The sequence below is a fragment of the Gopherus evgoodei genome, chromosome 2 (genome assembly GCF_007399415.2).
Source record: "Gopherus evgoodei ecotype Sinaloan lineage chromosome 2, rGopEvg1_v1.p, whole genome shotgun sequence".
Lineage (NCBI taxonomy): Eukaryota > Metazoa > Chordata > Testudines > Testudinidae > Gopherus > Gopherus evgoodei.
Genome location: NC_044323.1, coordinates 34554864 through 34580541, shown reverse-complemented (window position 1 = coordinate 34580541; position 25678 = coordinate 34554864). Strand labels below are relative to the sequence as shown.

The 25678-nt window shown below is 41.8% G+C and overlaps 1 protein-coding gene across 4 annotated transcripts in view; it reads right to left on the bottom strand.

The window, feature by feature from the left end:
* Positions 1–25472, bottom strand: part of PRTFDC1 (phosphoribosyl transferase domain containing 1) — a 62745-nt gene extending 37273 nt beyond the window's left edge. For all 4 annotated transcript variants that reach the window (XM_030550345.1, XM_030550342.1, XM_030550343.1 and 1 more), the window contains exons 1-3: positions 25390–25472; positions 14622–14728; positions 9542–9725 (exon numbers count right to left, since the gene is read on the bottom strand). In XM_030550345.1, coding sequence (XP_030406205.1) covers positions 9542–9725; positions 14622–14728; positions 25390–25449 — 351 coding nt within the window. In that variant the 5' untranslated portion in view covers positions 25450–25472. The remainder of the gene's footprint in view (positions 1–9541; positions 9726–14621; positions 14729–25389) is intronic.
* Positions 25473–25678: the final 206 nt, after the last annotated feature.

The window sequence follows — 25678 nt, the reverse complement described above, 5'->3', positions numbered from 1 at the left end:
AGTGAACAGAACTCCTAACTTTCTGCTCCTGCTTAAAAAAAAACCACAACAACAACACAACTCTCTAATCACTTGAACTAATATAGATTCTCCTTTACCTCAAGAGGTATGTGTTCTTGAAGCAGAAGGTCATGAGTTCTATTTCCCATGTCACATGTGTGTGGATGCCCGACAACTATAGCTCTAGTGTACAGTCTGGATGCAGCCATGGATCATCAAACCTAAAAAGCGTTCTTTAGAGCTTCTTTAGTTAAATGAATGAAAGGACTGACAAATACAACCCATTTTTCTTAGATTCTCTAGATTTGACTAGATTGTTTTCATACATAAGTATTGTCTTGATTTTTTCCTTAAAGAAAGAGCTCCATTCCAATGATATATAGAATAGCAACAGTCTTTGCTTATTACACAATGCATGTATGTTTATTTTATATACATTTCTATTATGATTATACTTTGATAATTTAGGTTGTTGAGCTTTCTAAGGGCATGGCTACACTCGCAGATGTAGAGCATGGTGACTTAAACCCGCCTTTGTAGAGTGCAGTAGAGAAAGCGCTGCAGTCTGTCCACACTGACAGCTTCAAGTGCACTGGCATGGCCACATTTACGGCACTTGCAGCGGCATTGGGAGCAGTACATTATGGGCAGCTAGCCCAGCATGCAAGTGATTGCAACGTGCTTTTCAAATGGGGAGGGCAGGATTGTGTGGAGTGTGACAATGAGTGTGTTGTGTGTATGTGGGGGGAAAGAGAATGGATTTTTGGGGTGCTGAGAGTGTGTCAGCATGCTGTCTTGTAAGTTCAGACCCCCCCTCTCCCTCCCCACCTCTCTCTCACTCTCTCAAAGCAAACAATAAATATTTGCTTTTCTCAGAGCTGATAAGCAGCTGGCTTCTCTGAAACAGAGTTTTGAAAGGGCATTTCCGCATTCCTGCAGCCAATTTCACAACGACAAGAGTGGCTACTTGACTTAATGGGATTATGGGACATTTCCCGAGGCTGATCACAGCGCAGTAAAGCAACACCTCGTTCGCACTGGTGCTGCAGCGCTCCAGCAGGGGCACAGCAAACGTTATTCTGCTTGCTGAGGTGGAGTACCAGCAGTGCTGTAATTGCCGAGTCAGAGCACTCTACGTGTCTTGCCAGTGTGGACTGGGAGTGAGCTAGGGCACCTGAGGCTGCTTTATTGCGCTGTAACTCGCAAGTGTAGCCAAGGCCTTAGTTGTAAGGACTGAGTGATGATAAAAGATGTAAAATTACAGAGTAGAAAAATATAATTTTACTATTTGTATTAATTGGCATATAATTTAATCATTACTGTATTAAAAAATATATAAAATATCTGTGCTTCTATACTCTTACAGGAGATAGATTTACCAAAACCACTTACTGAAATGGCCTCATATAGACTACAACATTCAGATCTGTGTAAAGCACAATGCCTGTTTTGTTGTTTTCAGGGTTTTGTAGCACAAATGCTTCTGTTTATGTCAAAATTAATAATCAACAGTTGTAAATATATTTCAAAACAACTGGATACTGAAGATGATACAGATAATGTCAATGTATTTGCTGGTGTACACACATCAATGTGACTATTATGTCGGATTGCTATTCAGAGGTCACATTTTTTAAATAAGTTATGTTCTGGAAGCCATAAATACTTTTGATTAATTTCAAAGGCTTAAGTGAAGTGGCTCAATCCACATAATCCACCACAATTTCCTCCACATGATTTATACTTCAGCAAAACAACATCCTTTTGAAGTTTATTTATATTTTCGGAGACAATTTAAAAAGGTTACTTTCTTGCCACCAGCAATTGAAAAATACATTTTCAGAATCTGCAGTTCAGATATCAAATTGACAATACAAAGTTATTCCAGTAACCTGCATTTGAATATAAGTAGGTATCTACATGTATCAATATGTATTGAAAATTGCAATTCAGCTGCTGTCCAATCACACTAAACTACACAGTTTTTGAAACTATCAGAGAGTCACTTTCTTTCATTTTGATCTGAACAAGATTAAACTAAAATTATTAGAAAAGAATGTAGGGAAAGGAGAGCTTTCTCAGCCTCATTATTAGCCAGTGCTGTATATTTCTTCACTGCATAAAATCATGTCATTGTGATACTTATAAAAATCTCATCAACAAAATCTGAGATTTTTTTATACTTAGCAGTTTCCCTTGTATCATGTAATTACAGAGAAGACTGAACAGCTCCAGATATTGATAAAGAAATTCTGAATTATTCATCAGAAACAGAGTAACAGAGGATGCAAAAAAACAATAAAACCTGTTAATTCCATATTCTCCACTTTCAAACTCTACCCTCACCACCACTCCTGAATCTGTCAGTTCACCCTCCTATCACTCTGTCCATCCTACCAAACACCAAACCTGATACATCACTTTCCCTTCCAGTTCATGGATTGCTTAGCACCTTTGGAGAAAATCTCATACTTTCCTCTAAAACATTGTTTTCAACTCAACTTTCTTCCTTGCTAGATTGCTCTACTTGTCTTTCTGGACTGACTCTTGTGCCTTCAACCACTGGACGCTCTTGTATTTATTTAAGTCCACTCAAACCCTCTCCACTCAAGAAATTGCTGAATTATAAAGAAGGAATTTGAAACAATTTCATCCTCCTTTATCCCTACCTCATCATCATGACCCCTTCTTTCCCCCCATCCTTTACTCCTGACACCCAAATCTTACTCTTTGAGGTGGTCTCACACTACTGTCTTCTACTCAGTAATCTGTTCACTTTAGCCCATTCCTTTTTGACTCCTGTCTTCTCTCACTTCGAATTTCATTCCCTCTCTCTCCTTCACCCTCAATCACTCTCTTACTTAGCTCTTTGTTTTTTTAAGTCTTCAACATGTCCTGTGTAACCAGGTGCAACTCACCACTTTGGCACCTCCTGCTGGCCATCCTGGGAATTAGTTCTAGTTCACTATTACGCCTTCATCTAGTGGCTTCTCGCCACCACCACTTCTGTCCTCAGGACCCATGTCGCTCTCAGGAACATGACGTCCTCCTCTGGACACAGCTGTCCAGCTGTGCCCCACTTGGTTCTCTCCTGCTCCCTTCTGCAGTCCTTTATCCAGCCACTTGCCTCACTGGCAGGCTATAGTCCAGGGTCTAGCCACCTGCGTCAATGGCAACTGAGCCAAAGGAGGGGGGGAGGACAGCAGTCGACTGTTGCGTCATCTCCGTCGTCTGTTTCCCTGGGTCACTTCCCCGCTGCCCTAGTACCTTCTCCACCCTTGTATCAGTGCCTCAGTCTGGCAGCGGTCAGCCAGGAGCTCACTCCTGCTCCTCTGACCCTGACCAGCACTGCTCTGACCATGGTGTTGTCTCTTCTCCCTCCTTCAGGGCAGCCAGTCTCTCCTCAAAGTCCAGGGAGTGACACAAGCTGTTCTGTGCAGCAGCCCTTCTTATATTGCCCAGCCTGGCCCTGATTGGCTGTCTCTCTAACCCTTCTCCCAATTGGCTGTCTCTACAAGCCCTTTCCTAATTGGCTGCTGTCATAAACAGATAGCTGAGGGTTAATGTCTTTTTCAACTGTAAAGGGTTAACAAACAGTGACCTGCAACACCTGACCAGAGGACCAATCAGGAAACAAGATACTTTCAAATCTCGGTGGAGGGAAACCTTTGTGTATGTTTTTGGGTTTTGCTTTGTTCTCTCTAGGCTCTGAGAGTGACCACACATACCTACAGGCTTTTAGATTCTTATCCCACCGCTAACACCATGTCATAGTATAATTCCCAAATCTGAACCTTAGCATCCAAAATATGGGTACTACCATGAATTCCCCTAAGCTTAATTACCAGCTTAGATCTGATACGCTGCCACCAATCAGGACTTAGGTAGAGTCCCTGATAGACTCTGGTCTCCCCAAAAACCTTCCCTGGGGACCCCAAGACCCAGATTCCCTGAGTCTCACAACAAAGGGGAATAAACCATTTCCCTTCCCCCTCCTCTCTTCCTCCCAGCTCTTCCCACCCTGGGTACACTAGGAGAGGTAGATAGATTCAAGCTCCTTGAATCTAAACAAAGGGATTCCCCTTCCACCCTTCCTCCTTCCCCTCACCCAGGGGCAATACAGATTCAAGCTCTGTGAATCTAACACAAAGAGGAAATTTATCCTTCCCTTCTCCCCACCAATTCCCTGGTGAGTACAGATTCAATTCCCTTGAGCCTCAACTGGGGAAAAAATCAAACAGGTCTTAAAAAGCAAAACTTTTAATAAAAAGAAGGAAAAAAATACAAGTTATCTTTGTAATTTAGATGGTAAATATTACAGGGTCTTTCAGCTTATAGATAATAGAAAGAAAGCTTTCTCCGGCAGAAATACAATTTAAAATACTTTCACCCAAATACACATTAAAACTCTATCAGCCAGATACACAGTTGCAAATACAGAAAAACAATTAAAAAGACTAAACTGTCTTTCTACTTTTGTACTTACAAAATTGGAACAGAAGATTAGAGAGCCTGTAGGTATGTGTGGTCTCTCTCAGAGCCTAGAGAGAACAAAGCAAAACCCAAAAACACACACAAAGGCTTCCCTCCACCGAGATTTGAAAGTATCTTGTTTCCTAATTGGTCCTCTGGTCAGGTGTTGCAGGTCACTGTTTGTTGACCTTTACAGGTGAAAGAGACATTAACCCTTAGCTATCTGTTTATGACAGCTGCCTCCTGCGCAGCCTCCCGGGGGCTGCTTTAAGCCTGCTTCTGCCAGTGTAGGGCAGGCATCCCACCATACCCTGGTAACCACAGTCTTTAAAAACCCCTTCCTTTATCTAACCAAACTGTCCAATTATCATGCCAGTTCCCTCTTTCCTTTGTCTTCAAGATGATTGAGCACATACTGTATTTTTACTGCTTCAGCTTCCTCTTCTCTAGTTCCTTTTTGGATTTCTTTCAATTGTATTGTGGTCAGTGAAAATCCTTGTTGAGTGTACTGGATTCCTTTCCCCCTTATCTTAGCCTCCAGGGGATCCTGCCCATCAGTTCCCTGAGGGAGTCAAAGTCTGCTTTTCTGAAGTCTAAGGTCCGTATTCTGCTGCTCTCCTTTTGTCAGGATCCTGAACTCGACCATTTCATGTCTCTGCTGCCCAGGATGCCACCCACATTACTTCTCCTACCAATTCTTCCCTGTTTGTGAGCAGCAGGTCAAGAGGAGCACGGTCCCCTAGTGATTCCTCCAGCTCTTGCACCAGAAAGTTGTCTCCAATACTCTCCAAAACTTCCTGAATTGTCTGTGCACTGCTGTATTGCTCTCCCAGCAGATGTCAGGGTGCTTGAAGTCCCCCATGAGAACCAGGGTCTGTTAGCTGGAAACTTCTGTTAGTTGTCTGAAGAAAGCCTCGTCTACCTCATCCTTCTTGTCTGGTGGTCTATAGCAGATGCCAACCACGACATCACCCTTGTTGCTTTCACCTCTAACCTTAACCGAAATTGCAATGCAATTAAAAGTTACCCCTTTCTACCTATCATGTTGTCATGATATAATTCCCCAATTTGAACCTTAGAGTCCACAAGATGGGGTACCAGCATGAATTCCTCTAAGCTTAATTACCAGCTTAGATCTGATAGGCTGCCACCACCCAAAAATATAGTGTTTTGGGGCACTCTGGTCCCCCCAAAAACCTTCCCTGGGGATCCCAAGACCCAAATTCCTTGAGTCTCACAAGAAAGGGAAATGAACCATTTCCCCTCCCCCTCCTTTCTTCCTCCCAGATCTTTCCCGCCCTGGGTACACTAGGAGATCACCGTGATTCAAACTCCTTGAATCACAACACAGAGAAATCAGGTTTTTTCTCCCCCTTCTCTCCCCCTTCCAGGCTTTCCCTCCCTGGGCTATCCAGGAGAGATAGACAGATTCAAGCTCCGTGAATCTAAAACACAGAGGAAATTCACCTTTCCTCCCTCACTCCTCCTTCCCTTCTCCCACCAACTCCCTGGTGAGTACAGACTCAGTTCCTTTGAGCCTTAACAAGGGAAAAAAATTAAACAGGTCTTTTAAAAAGAAAAGCTTTTAATAAAAGAAAGAAAAAAAGTAAGAAAACTCTGTAAAATCAAGATGGAATATTACAGGGTCTTTCAGCTTATAAACTTTAGAAAGAAGTCTCCCCCCAGCACAAATACCAATTAAAATCCGTCCAGCAAAATACACATTTGCAAATACAGAAAACAATCAAAAGACTATAACCGCCTTTTCTACTTAATACTCACTATTCTGAATATATAAGAGACTGTAGCAGGGAGATTGGCAAGAAACCTGGTTGCACGTCTAGTCCCTTTCAGGACCCAGAGAGAACAAAGCAAAACCCAAAAACACAAACAAAGGCTTCCCTCCACCGAGATTTGAAAGTATCTTGTTTCCTGATTGGTCCTCTGGTCAGGTGTTTCAGGTTCACTGTTTGTTAACCCTTTACAGGTAAAAGAGACATTAACCCTTAATTATCTGTTTATGACACGTCTATAACTGACTAACCTTTTAGTACTGAATGCTGAAGTTGGAACAAGACAACTCATCAAAATGTGACCAGTTTTTATAGTTGAAAATGGCTCATGAATTTGGACAGTTGAACAGAGAGAAGGATACAGCTGACAAAAGTGTAGTGACAGCTGCAGTGTACCCTTGAGGAGAAGAGAAACAAGGAACAGTTAGTGAAGAAATGTTAAAAGGAAGCAGGGTTAATTATGTGAGAAGAACAATGTGTGGAAACTGAGTGCGTTAGAGAAAGTAGAACAACTAGAGAACAATAAAAATCCAACAGCAAATAAAATGGACAAAGTGAGTAAGGAAAAAGTGGCAGAGAAAAAAAATGCAGACTAAGAAACAATTGTTCAACAAAAAAACTTCAAAAACAGACTCCAGCGAGAAACTGCAGAACTGGGATTGTTTTGCAAACTGGACACCATCAAATTAGGCCTGAATAAAGACTGGGAGTGGATGGGTCACTACAAAAACTAATTTCCCCACCTTCTTGTCAACTGTTTAAAATGGGTCACCTTGTTTACATTGAACTCAGCAGTACAAAAGTGATTTTTCCTCCCTTCTTGTCAACTGTTGAGAATAGCCCACTCTGCCTTAATTGAATTGGCTCGTTAGTACTGACCCCCACTTGGTAAGGCAACTCCCAGCTTTTCTTATGCTGTGTATTATACCCTATTGTATTTTCCACTCCATGCATCTGATGAAGTGGGTTTAGCCCATGAAAGCTCATGCCCAAATAAATTTGTTAGTCTCTAATGTGCCACAAGGACTCCTTGTTGTTTTTGTCAGAAGACAGTATACTGGGCTAGATCAACCATTGGTCTACCCCAGTATGGCCATTCTTATGTTCTTATGATGAAGGATAGCCCAACAGAACAACTGCCACGTGCCCCTCTAAAGTAAAATCAATGTAAACAATCAGCCCTTCAATATTAATTTAGTATTTGTGTAAACTATGTATATAACCCTCTTGAAAATTCACTTAATTTCTATGTGCCCTCAAATAAGACAAAGTTTTTTTCCCCCACTGCTTTTAGCTAATTCTCAGACTTTACTTGCATACTGTTAAATAGTTAAAAAATGGTGACATCTTTTTACTATACATGTGCTTCATGTCTCAAATTGGTTTTCATTTGGAAAATTCCTTTTACAGTCCGAGGGCCAAATTTTCACCCCACTAGGACTGTGATCACCTAGTGGAATCAGTGTTGTTCTACTGCATCAAGTGTTCAGGATGGGGTTGGAAGGTCACAAGAGGGATGATGTCACTGGATCTGTGACTATGAGGATGCACAAACCATTCCCAATGGAATAGAGACCCGGGTATTTGACTAACCCTGGGGCTGCACAGAGGTCACAGAGGTTTTACTGCCACTCCTTAATGGAAGGGGAAAGTATTTCTTACTTCACCCTAACCCCCTGCTCAGATCTCTAGAGTGCAGCCCCTGCCACATGAGCTGTAAGCTATTTCTAGGATTTGGCTCATACTATAGATCAGCGGTTGTCAAACTGCGGGTTACGACCCAGTACTGGATCAAGGAATGTAAGGCACTGGGTCACGACGGCTCTGGTCAGCACCGCTGACTGGGCCGTTAAAAGTGCTGTTGGCAGTGCTGTCCAGCTACCTGTTCTGACACCGTCCTGTGCCCCGGAAGCGGCCAGCATCAGATCTGGCTCCTAGGTGGGGGGCCACGAGGCTCCGCACACTGCCCCCACCCCGAGCACTGGCTCTGCTGTGGGGGCGGTGCCTGCGGGTGAGAGATGTGTGGAGCCAATTGCATGCCTAAGGGATAGCTCAGTGGTATGAGCATTGGCCTGCTAAACCCAGGGTTGTGAGTTCAATCCTTGAGGTGGCCATTTAAGAATCTGGGGCAAAAATCTAGGGATTGGGCCTGTTTTGAGCAGGGGGTTGGACTAGATGATCTCCTGAGGTCCCTTCCAACCCTCATATTCTATGCCTCCACCTAGGAGCTGAATCTGCTGCTGGCTGTTTCTGGGGCACAGCGCAGTTGCAGTGCCAGGATAGGCAAGAAGCCTGCCTTAGCACCCCTGCTGTGCCACTGACTGGGAGCCACCTGAGGCAAACCCATGCCTGCAAACCTGGAACCCCTTCCTGCACCTCAAACCTCTCATCCCCAGCCCCACCTCAGAGCCCTGACTCCCTCTTGTACCCTAAACCCTTCCTCCCTGGCCCCACCTTTCAGTCCTCATCCCCACAGCTCCTTTGGGTCACGGGTATAAACAATTTTCTTCAGCTGGGTTGCCAGAAAAAAAGTTTGAAAACCACTGCTATAGATAATGAAATGCAAGATGGAATTCAAATTTGCAGCTTATGAAAATGGAAATCATAACATGCTTCCAAAAAACATGTAGCTCCAAATAGGCCATCTTATTAGTATTACCATACTAAAATCAGTGGATCACTATTACATAACTCCCTCACAAGTTAATGAGGGCTCTAGCCTCTGACATTAAGACTGGACTTGACCAAATGTCTTATTTAATTTTACAACAAGCACCACCATAATCTAGTGATACAGATTGCTATTGTATATACTTTCCATTTTTATGACACACAGTAAAATATTTCAATAATTTTTCTCTTCTTTAACTGCAAAAATTGAGGAAGATTTAGAATTACTGGAGGGGGTGGGAAATGAAAGAATATGAAATTGGCTTCATAGAAAATAAACACAGCTGACTGATAGATTATATGAGTCGATGCTTGAGTCAATTTCTGAATGCAGAAATGAAAACCACGCAAGTTAAAAATAATTATCTTTAAGATGTCTCATACATGACTCATATTTATCCATTAAGTTAGTAAAATCATATGTTTAATGCATTATAGGGAAAAAGGAAAAAAATTAAACAAAGGAATTTTTCAAACTGATCCTTTTTGCAAATGTATTATGTAATTTTTTTTTACATTCTTCATTTACAAACCTCTATTTTATTACTGGAATCAAATCACTAATTAATTTATAAATAATCTACATAATTGAGCTGTTGACTTACATGGTAACTTTTCAGTCTGACAAAGTCAACTTTCATGGAGATGGACCTTTCTGAATTTCTACTGAGAGTCTCAATGTACTCCACAAGGTCAGCACAGAACTTGTAGCCACCTTTAAGTACACAGAGAACCACAATGTTATTGTCTCCAATGTCTTGCATGATGTCTTTGGCCAAGCACTCTGTCCTGAAATAAAGGATAAATATAATGTAAGGTGCAGACCATAGGTTGTTCATGGAGTTATACAAAAATATCTAGAAATCATGCATGGCCTGATCTAAAGCCCATTCAACTCCCTCACTGACTTTAGTGGGCTTTTGATCAGCTGCACAACAGACAGATGCAAGAAGGAATCTGATCAATACAAGATTCAGACACAGGCTGGAATTTATCACTAGACACATTCCCCTGATTGCACAACTGGAATAATATATTGCAATAATTATTATTATAAAGGAGGCTTTTTGGGTGATTGAGCAAACTAGGCCATCAGCTTTACACTGCATCCCACATTCATGTAAAGTCTCTCTCTACGATCACACACTTTGTTATGCAAACTGCTAAGAATAACTGCTTAAAAGGTGCAAGATAAAGAAGAAAAATACCAGAAATTATATAAACTCATAGACTAAAGAAAAAGCTACACTTACATTTTAGTAAAATAAATAAATAAATAAATAAAAATACTTACAAGTGACACATATAATGTTATTCAGAGATCTCAACACACTTTACAATGGGTAAAATCATTATCCCCATTTTGCAGACAAGACAAACGTAGACGCAGAGAAGCTAAGTGACTTGCCCAAGGTCACATAGCTCGATAAGAAGAGTCAGAGTTATTTACTGATTACTTTGGGGATTTAAAGATATAATAATTTACTGATCTATATTCTTATTGATAGTGTGTCTCCTTTGTCAACAGGATGTGGCATACCAGAATGAGTAGGATCCCAGCTTTTATGTGGGATAAACTTCTTGGCTTAAATCTTCAAAACTAACTAGTGAGTTTGGGTGCCTCATATTTTGGTAAGCCCATATGAAAATATCTTAAACGGGTCCAATTTTCAGAGGGCACGTGATTCAGCATTTCTGAAATTTTCAGGCCTCTTTAGGGTGTCTCAAATGGTCAAACACTCAAAAATCATTTGTTATTTTTTAAAACTAGCCCTCCATGTCTAGCCTCTAGCAAAGATGCTTTGTGAAATAGCAGACCTGAAACCTGTACTGATCCAAGATTCAAGAGTGCCATCCTGTACCTCAGACCAGTGCAATTTTAAGGAAAAATGCTACACTTGGTCGAGAAGAAGAAAAACAATTTTTTCAGGTTGCTTATAAAAACAGTAGCTACTTGGAATTATAGTGTAGTCCCAATAAAGATGGACTAGTGGCCAGAGTGCAGATGAGGAAATCAGAGGTGTAGGCCAAATGCAATTTATTATGATTCTGTAATTTACCATATGGATTTCACTACCACATTTGTGCTATAAACTGCTCTTTGCTGATCCACAGTGACATAGGAGTCTGTTTTTCTCTACATATATACAAAAAAACATCATTGGAAATTACTGTATGTGCACAGCATGTGTAAGGGAAGAATATACTCCAGAGAGGACAATATTTCTTTTCATTTTTCTTATTTCTGTTGCCAACAATAAATTACCATAGCTACAATTTAAAAAGGTCAAAGTTTCTTTCAGTTTCATATCTATGCAATGCAAAGAATAAATTCTATATACCAAAAATAGATCAAGAGTGAATATTCATAGATTTTAAGGTATGAAGGGACTATTATATCATCTAGTCTGATCCTAAATACATCTAAGTTCCTCTTTTGTTTATGTAAAAATAGTGAGATAATTGCATTTTTCTCCGTCGTCTTCAGCATTATCTCCTCTAAAGAAAAGTCTGAAATAATGGGAAAGTCTTTCACAGAGAGAGTGAGGGAAGACACTTAGTGATCTGTGTCTACTCATATTTTTTTTCTAGCCCTCTGTTTATAAATTACACCCCCTCCTTTCCCATCTTTATTTTTTTTTTAACTTCTTAGAGGGTTTTTGTTGTTTTGTGTAATTGGGTGGACATAAAGCTACTTTTCACAACTTTTTAGGCTAGATACTCAAAACATTTTGATAATCTGGTAAAGAAATGGGTGGTTTTAGGCCATGTTTACATTTCAAGCATGTTGACAGAAACAGAAATAAAATCCTGAATAATCCTTTAAATATCTCGTTGTACCCCAGCTTTAGTGTTCCAAGCTTATATATTTTGCATTATGTATTATTTCAACTTGAAAAGACCCTGACATTTTGTCCCTGAGCCTTCTCCTACACTAGAATTCCAGCTATTTCAAGAAAAAATGCTTAACCTTCATTTTTACTGGCAGGGTGCTAACATAATTTAACTGATCAGAGTGGAAAGGAATGAATTATGTTAAAGTATTTCACAAATCATAACTATATAGATTACTTTACTAAAATATTTTGAAAGAGTTTAAACTCTAGTGGAGACAGGAACTTATTAAGCCTCAGCTTACATATAAAATATGGACAAAATTTAGTTGTATTCTCATTACAAGGATTTTCTGCAGTTTTGATCTCTCTCTACACAATGAGTTTCAGCCATATATTTGACAATGAAACTCAAAGTAAATTCACTCCTGTTCCTTGCTCTAGCCCAGATTTGTCTTGCTGGTGTGGAGAGAGACAAAAGAGTTCAACAATTTTAACCAAATTTACAGTTATATCCTAGTAAGAAGGAAGGTTGAGCATATGATGTTAGCTGACTGGTTTCAGAGTAGCAGCCATGTTAGTCTATATCCGCAAAAAGAACAGGAATTCTTGTGGCACCTTAGAGATTAACACATTTATTTGAGCATCAGCTTTCGTGGCTGTAGCCCACTTCATCAGATGCACAGAATGGAACATATATATACATACAGAGAACATGAAAAGGTGGAAGTTGCCATACCAACTCTACGAGACCACACACCACACAACAAAAACCCTAACCCAGGAACCTATCCTTGCAACAAAGCCCAATGTCAACTCTGTCCTCATATCTATTCAAGTGACACCATCATAGGACTTAATCACATCAGCCACACCAACAGGGTTGTTCACCTGCACATCTACCAATGTGATATATGCCATCATGTGCCAGCAATGCCCCTCTGCCATGTACATTGGCCAAATTGGACAGTCTCTATGCAAAAGAATAAATGGACACAAATCTGACATCAGGAATCATAACATTCAAAAACCAGTAGGAGAACACGTCAACCTCTCTGGTCACTCAGTAACTGACTTAAAGGTGGCAATTTTGCAAAAGAAAAGCTTCAAAAACAGACTCCAATGAGAAACTGCTGAACTGAATTAATATGCAAACTAGATACCATTAACTTGGGTTTGAATAGAGACTGGGAGTGGCTGGGTCATTACACAAATTGAATCTATTTCCCCATGTTAAATATCCTTATACCTTTTTGTCAACTGTCTGAAATGGGCCATCTTAATTACCACTACAAAGGTTTTTTTTCTCCTGCTGATAATAGCTCATCTAAATTAATTAGCCTCTTAGAGTTGGTATGGCAACTTCCATCTTTCCATGTTCTCTATATGTATATATATCTTCTTACTGTGTGTTCCATTCTACGCATCTGATGAAGTGGCCTGTAGCCCACAAAAGCTTATGCTCAGATAAATTTGTTAGTCTCTAAGGTGCCACAAGTACTCCTGTTCTAGTCAACTAACTGTAATCACAATAAAGGAACAACGGACTTCTACACTGACTGGAGGAACAGAGAATGAAGGAGAGCTATAATTGACACCTTTTTTCATAAACAGCTGACAACTCCAATGTAGATACAGCTTTGAGTAGTTGGATGTTCTTACGGGGGAGCTTGTAGCGGCCATTATATTTACGTTTCCTAACACTTTCCATTATGATAGATTCTTTCAACCTTCTTAGGGAGAGAGAGATAGCTCAGTGGTTTGAGCATTGGCCTGCTAAACCCAGGCTTATGAGCTCAATCCTTGAGAGGGCCATTTAGGGATCTGGGGCAAAAATCTGTCTGGGGATTAGTCCTGCTTTGAGCAGGGGGTTGGACTAGATGACCTCCTAAGGTCCCTTCCAACCCTGATATTCTATGATTCTTTTAAGAAGTTCCAACTCCTCCATTGTTTGCAGCAGGCCTTTCAAATGGGGTAGGGAGAAAGTTCTCAAGCAAAGAGGTGTCTTTTCTTTTTCCATGCAATTCCATTCAGGTTTATTGAGATATAAGTCAGCATTTCCCTTCTGTAAAGTAAGCACTGCAGAAAAATTTTGGCAGCATACCAAAATAATAACTGAACATGAACACTCTACAGAGCGGAGTTGCCACCAGTGCAAAAGCAAGAGCAGCAACAGTAGATACAGCACTGTGAACAGATAGGAGCTGCTGTAGTGGAGGGAAGAGAGTGAAGATAGACTTCCTCCAACAACCCTTCAGACCCAGCACTTGGCCCATCCCCACCCTGGGATAACAACCTTCTCTTGCTATGAGCTAACAGTCCTGTAGGTCATGTGACAGAAATCTGTGCTACAACAATGAAAGTTCAGGGTTCAACCCCTGTTGATGATGCATAATGGGGGCTGTTACACTTACATGTAATAGAAACTGGTTTTACCTTTTTCCTTTTAAAAAACCCTGGTAAATTAAATTTAAAAAACGTATTTAGATTGCAAATTAAGCACTAAAAGGTTAGGAAATGTCAGCTTTAATTCTGCCCTCTTGTGCATATGTATTATGACAGACTTTAATTACTTGATCAGATACAGTCTTCCCCACAAAACTCCTGCCTCATTCAGTAAGCAGGATGGACACATAAGGTGGCAGTATTAAGACTGGATGGGCTACTGTAAATCTGGCATTTCCCAAATTTCAAGTGCTTTCCTTTGAAATCTACATAATATTATTTGAGAGTAGTTCTTTTGTATGTAATTTTTATGTATAAATTGTTTGTGAGTCTCCAATTATGTCTATATAACAAGTATACAAAACACTGTTAAATACTTATATAGTACTATTCAAAGCACTCTTACCTGTCAACAATAACACCATGAGGTATGAGCACATATTCCAGATCTCCATAGTAGTGCTGTGGATATGTGAATAAATCCAAACTGTAGCCTGGCCAATCGTCTGAAATCTGCAAATTAGGTTAATATAATTAGAACATTTCATTGTATTTGGTATATAAAAAGTTGTTATCATATTCTCAGTGTTAGACTATGTCCTTTTACATTGGATTTGACAGTATTATTAGCTACTACTATTAGTTGTACTGGCCTTATGCACACACCCTTCCCATATATGGTGATATCCATGTGATTAACTCCGGGGTCATGTAATCAAAAATACATTATGATAATTTACCACTTCACCTGTGCCTATTAATCATGGGCACATTATGTCTACTTCTATCAGGCTAACTCTCTAAATACCCCTAAAAGTAACCATTCTTAAAAAAAAAAAAAAAAGAAAAAAAAAAAAAGCAAGCAACCTGTCACAAAAATGCTGTGGTCTTTCCCTAATTTTATTTGCATAAGTCTCAGAGGATTGCACTACGCATGACTGTGAACCCGTGAATGGTTAATGCAGGTCATCCAAAATGAGCGCCTAGAAAACATTCAAACTAACCATCAGGTATTCTGTATATGCCACATATTTACAGAAAAAAGATTAATGTTCAAAAGAATTTTTACAGTGTGTATTAGTACTGCTTTTCACATCCATCCGCCTGTAAAACCAGGAACTGGATTAATACTAGAATCTCAGAAATCAAAAAGTTTATAGATGTCGGGCAGAAATCAAGCAGAACAAATATCAGTTCAAAAGGTCATGTTTCAGAAAGCTCTAAAGATGTAAAAAGGAGGGATTGTAATGGAAACGGTTCTGCAAGCTTTACAACAGTCCCATAGTAAAGACAGCACCTCTAACTTCTTGCAACTATACTGGAGCTTTGTTTCAATATTGACTTTGAGGAAAGAGTGCCACCTCACGGGTTTCTTAACTGTCTGTGCAGTCATATGTACCCATAAATATCTTGTCTTTATTCCTTGTATTTACTCCTGAGAGCATTCTGCACCAAAAAATGTATATTCTACACCAAAATATTTAAAATTCTACACACAATATTTTAAAATTCTGAAAAATTCTGCAAATTTTATTGTTAAATAAATGTGGAGGCTCCAGCATGGCATTGGGGAGCACAGGCCACTGGGCTCCACAGAGGTGGGAGATCACTGTGCAGCTCTCTCCCCGGGACATGGACCCAGCAATGAGGCTGCACCCAATCTGACAAAGCGCAAGGATACAGCCTGGCCCACAAACACCCTTGGGCCCTGCCCCTCTGTGTGGGCAAGCAGGCTCAGCAAAGCAGGAGCCAAGTCTGGAGGGGCTTAATGTGGGGGGATCCAGGTGTGGGTTGAGAGGGTTCTGTGTGGGGAAATCTGAGTGCAGGTGGCTCAGTGGGGGATCCGGGTGCGGGGGGTATCTGGATGCACATGGGTCTGTTGGGGGGGTTACAGGTGCAAAGGTAATGGGAATCTGCAGCAGGGTCAAGGTGAAGGTGGTTGGGGCTCAACAAGGTAGGGGGATAGAGTTCAGCGGGGGGTTCTGGGTGTGGGGGGCTCAGTGGGGAGTTCAGATGCTGGGGGAGTGGGGCAGTGATCCAGGTGTAGCTGGTTGGGGCTTGGTGGGGTGGAATCCAGGTATGCATGGCTCATCAGGGTGGTCCAAATGCAGTGGGAGTGGGGCTCAACAGGGACGGGTCTGATTACAGTGAGGGTGATGCTCAGCAGGAGCATCTGGGTATGAGGGGCTCTAGATGCATGGAGGTTGGGCAGATGCGGGAGCAGCTCACTGAACAGGAATCCCTCCTCCTGCAGCTGAGGAGCAACGGGTGCAGAAAGTGTGTTATAGGGGGGCGGGAGTTTGCAGAGCTTCCTGCAGGTGAGAGAGAAATCTGGGGGTATATCAGACTCGGCCCCGGATGCTGTGCAGGGCAAGAGGAAGCCTCGTCCCCCCCAGTTCAGTCGAGACTAGCCGCTGAGCCCGGCACAGGACTGGAGCCACCAGCCAGGTCTTACCCAGTCCCGCCTTCTGCCCCACAGTGATTTCTTTCTCTGCTGGCTGCCCTGGGAACCTGAAACATCGTTCTTGTGGCTTCCCTTTACTCCCCCATCAGGAAGTCATTTTTCTGCAGGGAAGCAAAGAAATCTGCAGGGGAATATCAAGTCTGCACATGTGCAGAGGCGCAGAATTCCCAAGGGAGTTTTGTATTGTTCAAACCCATGAATACCAAAAAGAAGGTTGAACAAATGGTTAGAGAACTGCTTTTGTGGGATACAGTGTACATTTCTGCTATATAGAATCCTCAACTAAAGAGTAAAAACTAACTTCTGCAAGCAGATTCACCTACTACAATAAAGAATCATAAATCCTTCACAAATAATTTGCATATCAAAATGTGTTGATTGCTGACCTATTCTATTACATTAGCATCTTTATGAGGATTCTACTTTCATACATTGCTATATTTATCTCTGGCGCCAGTCTGGTGATGCTAAACTACACCTTGAAGAAATATTATTTGTCTAAGAATGGTTACTTTAAGTCTACTAAGGGTATGTCCAGACTACCCGCTGTATCGGCGGGTAGCGATCGATTTATTGGGGATCAATATATCGTGTCTCATCTAGACGCGATATATCGATTCCCAAACGCGCTCCACGTCGACTCTGGAACTCCACCGGAGCGAGTGGCGGTAGCGGAATCAGCAGGGGAGCCGCAGCTGTCAATCCCGCATGTTGAGGACGGGAGGCAAGTTGGAATAAGATACTTCGACTTCAGCTACGGTATTCCCGTAGCTGAAGTTGCGTATCTTACATCAACCCCCCCCCCCCACTCCCAAGTAGACCAGACCTTAGCTACAGCAAAAACATCAACTTCCTAGAGAACTGTGCCTGGCTCAAAATCATCATTTGCTTGCAATTAATATTTAAAAACTGAAAATACTTTAAATGACTGCTTCATGGAGCAACTGGTACGGGAACCCACAAGGGGAGAGGCAACTCTAGATTTAATCCTGAGTGGAGCGCAGGAACTGATCCAAGAGGTAACTACAGCAGGACCGCTTGGAAATAGTGACCGTAATACAATAGCATTCAACATCCCTGTGGGGGGAAGAATACCTCAACAGCCCAACACTGTGGCATTTAATTTAAAAAGAGGGAACTATACAAAAAGGAAGGGGTTAATTAAACAAAAATTAAAAGGTACAGTGACTAAAGTGAAATCCCTGCAAGTTGCATGGGCCCTTTTTAAAGACACCATAATAGAGGCCCAACTTCAATGTATACCCCAAATTAAGAAACACAGTAAAAGAACTAAAAAAGAGCCACTGTGGCTTAACAACCATGTAAAAAAAGCAGTGAGAGATAAAAAGACTTCCTTTAAAAAGTGGAAGTCAAATCCTAGTGAGGCAAATACAAAGGAGCACAAATACTGCCAAATTAAGTGCAAGAGTGTAATAAGAAAAGTCAAAGAGGAGTTTGAAGAACAGCTAGCCAAAAACTCCAAAGGTAATAACAAAATGTATTTTAAGCACATCAAAAGCAGGAAGCCTGCTAAACAACCAGTGGGGCCCCTTGATGATCGAGATACAAAAGGAGCACTTAAAGATTATAAAGTCATTGCGGAGAAACTAATGGATTCTTTGCTTCAGTCTTCGCGGCTGAGGATGTTAGGGAGATTCCCAAACCTGAGCCGGCTTTTATAGGTGACAAATCTGAGAAACTGTCACAGATTGAAGTGTCACTAGAGGAGGTTTTGGAATTAATTGATAAACTCAAAATTAACAAGTCACCGGGACCAGATGGCATTCACTCAAGAGTTCTGAAAGAACTCAGATGTGAAGTTGCGGAACTATTAACTAAGGTTTGTAACCTGTCCTTTAAATCGGCTTCGGTACCCAATGACTGGAAGTTAGCTAATGTAACACCAATATTTTAAAAAGGCTCTAGAGGTGATCCTGGCAATTACAGACCAGTAAGTCTAATGTCGGTACAGGGCAAATTAGTTGAAACAATAGTTAAGAATAAAATTGTCAGACACATAGAAAAACATAAACTGTTGAGCAATAGTCAACATGGTTTCTGTAAAGGGAAATCGTGCCTTACTAATCTATTAGAGTTCTTTGAAGGGGTCAACAAACATGTGGATAAGGGGGATCCAGTGGACATAGTGTACTTAGATTTCCAGAAAGCCTTTGACAAGGTCCCTCATCAGCTGTCATGGGATAAAAGGGAAGATCCTTTCATGGATTGAGAAACTGGTTAAAAGACAGGGAACAAAGGGTAGGAATTAATGGTAAATTCTCAGAATGGAGAGAGGTAACTAGTGGTGTTCCCCAAGGGTCAGTCCTAGGACCAATCCTATTCAATTTATTCATAAATGATCTGGAGAAAGGGGTAAACAGTGAGGTGGCAAAGTTTGCAGATGATACTGAACTACTCAAGATAGTTAAGACCAAAGCAGATTGTGAAGAACTTCAAAAAGATCTCACAAAACTAAGTGATTGGGCAACAAAATGGCAAATGAAATTTAATGTGGATAAATGTAAAGTAATGCACATTGGAAAAAATAACCCCAACTATACATACAATATGATGGGGGCTAATTTAGCTACAACGAGTCTGAAGATGTCCACGCAGTGCGCAGAGGCGGTCAAAAAAGCAAACAGGATGTTAGGAATCATTAAAAAGGGGATAGAGAATAAGACTGAGAATATATTATTGCCCTTATATAAATCCATGGTACGCCCACATCTTGAATACTGTGTACAGATGTGGTCTCACCTCAAAAAAGATATTCCAGCACTAGAGAAGGTTCAGAAAAGGGCAACTAAAATGATTAGGGGTTTGGAGAGGGTCCCATATGAGGAAAGATTAAAGAGGCTAGGCCTCTTCAGCTTGGAAAAGAGGAGACTAAGAGGGGATATGATAGAGGTATATAAAATCATGAGTGATGTGGAGAAAGTGGATAAGGAAAAGTTATTTACTTATTCCCATAATACAAGAACTAGGGATCACCAAATGAAATTAATAGGTAGCAGGTTTAAAACAAATAAAAGGAAGTTCTTCACATCGCGCACAGTCAACTTGTGGAACTCCTTACCTGAGGAGGTTGTGAAGGCTGGGACTATAACAATGTTTAAAAGGGAACTGGATAAATTCATGGTGGCTAAGTCCATAAATGTCTATTAGCCAGGAAGGGTAAAGAATGGTGTCCCTAGCCTCTGTTCATCTGAGGGTGGAGATGGATGGCAGGAGAGAGATCACTTGATCATTGCCTGTTAGCTTCACTCCCTCTGGGGCACCTGGCATTGGCCACTGTCGGTGGACAGATACTGAGCTAGATGGACCTTTGGTCTGACCTGGTACGGCTGTTCTTATGTTCTTATGTTCTTGTGACCCAAAGATCATTGGAGTCAACGAGAGTTTTTGCACTGACTGCAATGGGCTTGAATCTGGTCATTAAAAAAAATACTCAATATCATTACTTTATGTCTACTTAGCTGCAGCAAAAACATCAACTTCCTAGAGAACTGTGCCTGGCTCAAAATCATCATTTGCTTGCAATTAATATTTAAAAACTGAAAATAAAGGGCATGACCCAAAGACCACTGGAGTCAACAGGAGTTTTTGCACTGACTGCAATGGGCTTGGATCTGGTCATTAAAAAAAGTTACTCAATATCATTCCACATTTTCACAGGAAGAAGGGATTATATACATCCTCAAAACTTCAAGGTTTTTCATTAGGGGGCAAGTCCTGTTCACAATAACACAGTTGCAGAAGGTCTAACAACCCTATCAATGTGTTTAGAGAATTCATATTAGGAGCAAATGCTGTGCCAAATCTGAAAAAAATTGGTGGAGAAATAAATGATTGAAAATAGAAACATATACAGCAATATTTGAAAGCTATCAGTCAAAACAACCAGGGTGAAAATCGGGAAATACCTTATAATCCCCATCTACTGAAATACACTGGACTGAAAAAACTTTCACAAGGGAATGGAAAAATGGTAATTTTGTTTTAAAAAGTGGGGCTCTCTTTTAAATGTGGACTATATGAGAACATTGTTTATACACAGTAGGTAATTTTAATGTATGTATGTAATAAGGAACCAATTCTGTTTCCACGTAAATTCGTGTGATCGGGCAAGATGAATGTGAGAACCATAACATTTTCTATCTTTCATAAGTTTAAATTCACAATCATAATGTTGCATTACGATTCTTTTTTTGTTTTCATGTGTGTATGGAACAGAAGAAATGAAGTCATTACAAAGCCCATCTCCTTTGAAATGTCTCCACTTTGCTCCAGTGCTAACAAAGTCATCAGCTTTGTAATAGCATTTATTACAGAGATTACCATCTAAATGACCAACATAAGTTTAATTTAAGTACACCAAGGGCCTAGCTCTAAACTGTAAAAACACTTGTCGGGGACACACTTATAACACAGTAGCCCAACCACAGTTTTGTGGTGTACACAGGACTTGTCCAAAGTTTTAGTTAAATCATGGCTAATAGTCTCTAATCTTGTTCTGGCACTTGGTTAAAACATTGACTGGCCACAAGTACACTGTAAAATAAAAGTATTTCAGCGTCTTTTTTACAATGTGGATAGGCCCAAAGAAATACACATTTTTCACTTTTGGAAACTTATCTTATTCATTTACTATTATCATAACTTATAAAGCCCCATAGATATTCATGGTGCTTTCTAAAACATATAGTTTATGCAGTTCACTACCACCTTCTGTGCACAGAAGATGAAAAATAAGAACAACCCAACAGTGCATTTTTATCACTAGGTTGTTTCTACAGCAAATGCAATTTACAATTGAATCCACAAGCCAAGACAATTCCATGTTTCCATCTAAAAATCAGTAGTCCCGTAATGTTTGGCAATTTTGCTAGTCACTGCACAACTTGCTTCCAGCACACTAAGGGCACACATACATCATAACTGCTGCAGCCAGAGGGCACGGACACGAAATCAAACTTCCCCAGCTCCTGATGAGCTGCTAGGACTTCTCTGGAGCAGCCACCCACTCACAAATACTCCATGCAGGGAGGGGTGATAAGAGTGGAATATGGTGTGCAGCAAAGTAGGTTCAGAGATACAAAGAAAGAACACAGGACTGGGTCAATGGAGCAGGGGTGAGGGGGCAAGAGGAGATGGTGGAGGATGAATCACAGAACTGTTGGTGTAAGGCACAGCAGAGCAGACTGGAGTAAGTAGTACAAGTTGGGGGAGGCAGCCGGGAAGGAGACATCAGAGCAAAGTCGGAATATTGAGATGTAGAAGGGTTGAGGGAACAAAACTGGGACCAGAAACAGGACAGAAGGGAGGAGATGAGAGATCACGGTCAGTGGTTTCCCTAGGAGTTGAAATTAGGGGGGGGGTGTTTGAATTTACAGGGGGGGTGTCAGGACCAATGAGATATATAAAAGAGATATGAATAAAGTAAATGTTTTGTTAGGATGGTGCAAATTTAACATAAGAATAATGCAAGTTACACCAAAACACATAACAGGTCTAGATTTCTAAAAAAAAAATAAATTAAAAAAAAATTAATTTAAATTGACTTTTGAAAAGTAAGCCATCATGGGATAAGAGGGAAGTCTTCTCATGGATCAGTAACTGGTTAAAAGATCGGAAACAAAGGGTAGGAATAAATTATCAGTTTTCAGAATGGAGAGAGATAAATAGTGGTATCCTTGAGGGGTCAGTACTGGGACCAGTACTGTTCAACATATTCATCTGGAAAAATGGGTAAAAAGTGAGGTGGCAAAATTTGCAGATGATACAAAACTATTCAAGATAGTTAAGTCCCAGACAGACTGTGAAGAGTTACAAAGTGATCTCACAAAACTGGGTGACTGGGCAACAAAATGGCAAAAGAAATTCAACGTTGATAAATGCAAAGTAATGTACATTGGAAAACAATCTCAACTATACATACAAAATGATGGCATCTGAATTAGCTGTTACCACTCAAGAAAGAGATCTTGGAGTCATTGTGGATAGTTCTCTCAAAACCTCCACTCAATGTGCAGCGGCAGTCAAAAAAGCAAACAGAATGTTGGGAATCATTAAGAAAGGGATAGATAGTAAGACCAAAAATATCATATTGCCTCTATATAAATCCATGGTATGTGTACACCTTGAATAGTGTGTGCAGATCTGGTCACCCCATCCCAAAAGAGATATATTGGAATTGGAAAAGGTACAGAGACGGGAAACTAAAATGATCAGGAGTATGAAACAGGAGGAGAGATTAAAATGACTGGGAATTTTCAGCTTAGAAAAGAGATGACTAAGGGGGATATGATAGAGGTGTATAAAATCTTGACTGGTGTTAAGAAAGTGAATAAGGAAATGTTATTTAATCCTTCTTATAACACAAGAACTAGCAGTCACCCAATTAAATTAATAGGCAGCAGGTTTAAAAAAAACAAAAAGAAGTACTTCTTCACACAATATAAAGTCAATCCAGGGAACTCTTTGCCAGGGGATGGTGTGAAGACCAAAAGTATAACAGGATTAAAAAAAGAACTAGATAAATTCCTGGAGAATAGGTCCATCAGTGGCTATTAGCCAGGATGGGAGGGATGCAACACCATGCTCTGAGTGTCCCTAGCCTGTTTGCCAGAAGCTGGGAATGGGCAACAGGGGATGGTCACTTGATGATTACTTGTTCTATTCATTCCCTCTGAAGCACCTGGCCTTGACCACTGTCAGAAGACAGGATACTGGGCTATATGGGCCATTGGTCTGACCCAGTATGACCATTCTTATGTAAAAATTAATTATAATAATATAAATGTTTAGTATAGAAACTCCTCAACATAATGACCTTTCAAGATAGCAACAATGTGAGATAGCAACCCTGGCAAATAATGCATTTTAAAAATCTTGGCCTACTAGGAAACATATTTATATAAGTTTCCATTCCCAGTCAGTAATCTAGCATTCTGGAGCAAAGTGACTAAAATATAGTCCAACAAACAAATGTTTATTTAACGTGCCCCTCACTTTTCCCTCCACCTCATCCAGCTCACCAGTGTTGTCTTTGGTCAGTGGAGATTCAGAGTTCAGAGGTGCTTTCACGTGAGTTCATCTACCAGGTGGAGGACAAGAAGGCACCTTACTTGTTCCTCCAGCTGCTCACTGTTCGCTCTGGCCACGGCTGTTCGTTGTGCCACGGTTCACTCCACCCCTCTGTTGCCAATGGCCCTGCACAGTCACCTTCTGCTGCCACCCTGACCTCTGCAAATTGTTCTCTTGAGGTTCCACCAGCTCTCAGTGATTTCAGCTGAGCTCTCAGTGGGAGAACCTCACTGCTAGTGCAGTCTGGGCTGTCTCTTACACAAAAACATTGTACCCACAGGAACACTAGCCCCACAACAGGACTAAGCACTTAGACCTGATTGTCAGTGATTTCAGATGCAGTGGTCACTTAACAGAACAAAAGACTATCTATGGAGCCTAATCAGCTCTGTCTTTAAACAGTGGAGAGGGACAGGTCCCCACCCTCTCTCCTGATGCCTTCAAATCATCACAGACTAAGTACAGTTCTACTGCCCTTTACTCATACAATAAGAACATTTCATCGCCCATTTTCCCCACATTCAAGTGGTTTGTAACCCAATCCCAGCCAAAATCTATCACTTGGACAACACAGCTCTGTTTGCTGGATACCTAGGTAGATTAGGTGTGAATGTAAACATAATCTGGCCCTGAAGCCTCTCCCCGCAGCCCCAGCTCATCACTAGCTGTCAGGGAGAGCTCATTTAGACTTTGCTTACAAATCATCATTTGAAATTATTAGGTTGGCCAACATCACGGAAATGAATGCACTGACATCATAAAAAACAACAGCTGTATAAGGAAGCAAAGAAGCTAGTCTATGTTCATACTTTTCAAATCTATTATACTTTTTCAGATACACATACTTTATCATTCACTGTATGAGCTTTTAAAGTGTGCATTAATGTTTCAGTTTAAATTCAGATTTCCAGTCACTAAATTGGTATGTAACTAGCTCACAAAACTTGGAGGAGGGTGTTGGAGAAATTCAGGGGGGGTGAACACCCCCCCCCCCCGGGAATGTAGGGAAATCACTGATCAAGTGCAGGAAAGTAAGGCTGTTTAGAAAAGATGAGGGTAAGTGTAAAAGGACCAGGGAAGAGGAGGGGAATCAAGGCCCAGGACAGAACGAGATCAGGGTATAGGGCGGAAGGGCCAAAGCACAAGGGCCATGAGGAGAAGATGTCGCGGATGGAGCGAGGCCCGGGTGCAGCAGCAGACGGGCCCAGAGAGGAAGATGGTAGCGGAAGGTGGCGGAGGAATGAGGGGGCGCAATGGAGGTCAGGGCACAAAAGCTATGAAGAGGAGACGATGAGCACGAGGTGCGGGGCCTGGCCGGTAGCTGCGGAGGGGAGGGCACTGCGATCAAAGCACGGGGCAGGAGAACGGGGGGAGGGGATACCCAGGGCCATGAGAGGCGGGGCGGCGGAGGGAAGCGTGTCCAGAGGGCGAAGGGCGGGATGGGAGACATGACGGAGGCGCCAGGGGCGGGACCGGGGGTGCCCAGGCCTGGCGGCCGTTGGGGCGCGCGGTGGGAAGGGGAGCGGCGATGGCGAGGGTCCCCCCCCCGTCCCCCAGCGGTCTGGGGACTGCGGGCAGCTACCCTGGCGCCGCCCTGGGCTGGAGGGAGCTTTTCCTTTACCACAACCCCGCGGCCGCTGCCTCTCTGCGGCGCCGCGCTGCTGCCGCCCTGCCCGGCCATCTTCCCTCGCCAGCCCCAGGGGAGCGGCGCGGAACCGCTGGAGCCGCTGGGGCGAGGAGGGAGGAGGCGGCGCTGCTGCTCTCCGGGAGGGAGGCGTCGGCCTGCGGGGAGCGAAGGCCGCCGCATGCAGCATTGCGGGTCCCCTTGGGCGGAGGAGGGGTGTTACCCGCCGGCCTCTACCCCTCCCCTATCCCGGCCGCTACTGCCCTTCCTGTGGGGGTTGAGGACC